Source organism: Staurois parvus, unplaced genomic scaffold, assembly GCF_062004578.1.
Source record: "Staurois parvus isolate SC_StPar_1 unplaced genomic scaffold, SC_StPar_1.0 ptg000006l, whole genome shotgun sequence".
Classification (NCBI taxonomy): Eukaryota; Metazoa; Chordata; class Amphibia; order Anura; family Ranidae; genus Staurois; species Staurois parvus.
In genome coordinates this window covers 13,404,371-13,406,025 of record NW_028317802.1, presented here as the reverse complement: position 1 = coordinate 13,406,025, position 1,655 = coordinate 13,404,371, and the positions used below count along the sequence as shown (strand labels likewise).

General features: G+C 35.7%; 1 protein-coding gene across 1 annotated transcript; it reads left to right on the top strand.

Annotated features, from left to right (window-relative positions):
• The first annotated feature begins 466 nt into the window (after positions 1–466).
• Positions 467–1,408, top strand: LOC149474363 (olfactory receptor 1G1-like). The gene has a single exon (XM_089667237.1). The coding sequence runs from the start codon at positions 467–469 to the stop codon at positions 1,406–1,408; it is 942 nt and encodes a 313-aa protein (XP_089523363.1).
• The last annotated feature ends 247 nt before the right edge of the window (positions 1,409–1,655 follow it).

The window sequence follows — 1,655 nt, the reverse complement described above, 5'->3', positions numbered from 1 at the left end:
TCCAATGATGTTTTCACTTGACAACCCTTAGAAGATGCAACTATAAAATTATGGAATTTAAAAAGAAAAATGTTGTACTTTGTAAAGTATTTTAGAAACCATCATCGAAAATGGTTTCACTGGATCTTATTCACAGTTTACATTTTCATAACTACAACAAATTATAAATAAATAAAGACTCTCAAGTCACAAAGGTATTATACATTTATTCTATAGAGACCTTTATTGAGATTTTCTGTTGTTGTGTTCTTACAAAGCAGCAGACAGTCCTGCAGGACTTCCAACATTTTATATAAGAACAAATCATTAGCCGGTACAAATGTCTTCATGTAAACCTGAGAATATTGTGTAGGTACTTCGTACATGTTCTCCTTTTAATAATTCCTTAGAATGATGATTGTTTAAATCGATAATTATATCTCTGCTCTATATTAATACATGTAAACAGACAGACAAAAGGAATAATATGAGGAATCAGACAGAGATTTCCTCTTTTACCCTCGTAGGTCTATCAGACCATCCACTGACCATGAATGCACTTTTTGGGCTTTTCCTTCTGATCTATCTGATGACTCTTATCACAAACCTTCTTATATTTTTCTTGGTCCTCACTGACTACCATCTGCACAACCCAATGTATTTTTTTCTTGCCAACTTGGCATTTCTGGACATATCCTATTCATCAGTGACCGCACCGAGGATGCTCTATGACTTGGTCACAAAAAGACAATCAATATCCATTCATGACTGTACAGCCCAAGTCTTTTTCCATGTCTGCTTTGCTGGCTCAGGACTTTTCTTGCTCTCAGCTATGTCCTATGACCGCTACATTGCAATCTGCCACCCCCTACATTACAAACTAATGATGTCTTGGAGGGTCTGTGCTTGTATGGCCTCCATGGTCTGGGTTGTAGGATGTTCTGTCTCGTTGGTTTATACTTTACTTTTGCTCAGGTTGTCCTTCTGCAGAACAACTTCCATCCACAACTTCTTTTGTGACCTTCCACACTTATATCAGATTACATGTACTGACCTCTTCATAAACATGGTGGTCATATTCTTAGCAGGTGCTACTTTTGGATTAGGAGTCTTTCTTTTGACCTTTCTTCCATATGTCTATATTTTTAGTACCATTCTCAGAATCCATAGCAAGACTGGAAAGAGGAAAGCATTCTCCACCTGCACATCACACCTCACTGTGGTCTCCATCTTTTATGGCTCTTCAATTTTTATTTACTTGGTTCCATCCTCCACCAATATGTTCATTTTAAATAAACTATTTACAGTCATATCTGCCCTCATTAACCCATTGCTGAATCCTCTGATCTACAGCCTGAGGAACAAAGATCTCATGGAGGCGCTTATGAGATCTTATTATCACCTAAAATTAATTCAGGTTTGCTGCTAAAACTAAAATTGTGAATATTGACACTTTTATTATTCTAAGAGATTTTTAGATGACTAAAGATTTTAATAATGTCTTTTATAAATGGTAAAAATGTCAGTTGTTCATAGTTGTACCTAACCTTTTAATGACCAATGATCATTGCAATCTTGATGCCCTGGCCACATAGTTACATAGTTATATAGTTAGTCTGGCTGAAAAAGACAAAAGTCCATCCAGTTCAACCATTAAAAAAAAAAAGTTATAATCC

Coding starts and splice junctions, on each gene's coding strand:
- LOC149474363 (XM_089667237.1), top strand. CDS start 467: ATGAGGAATCAGACAGAGATTTCCTCTTTTACCCTCGTAGGTCTATCA.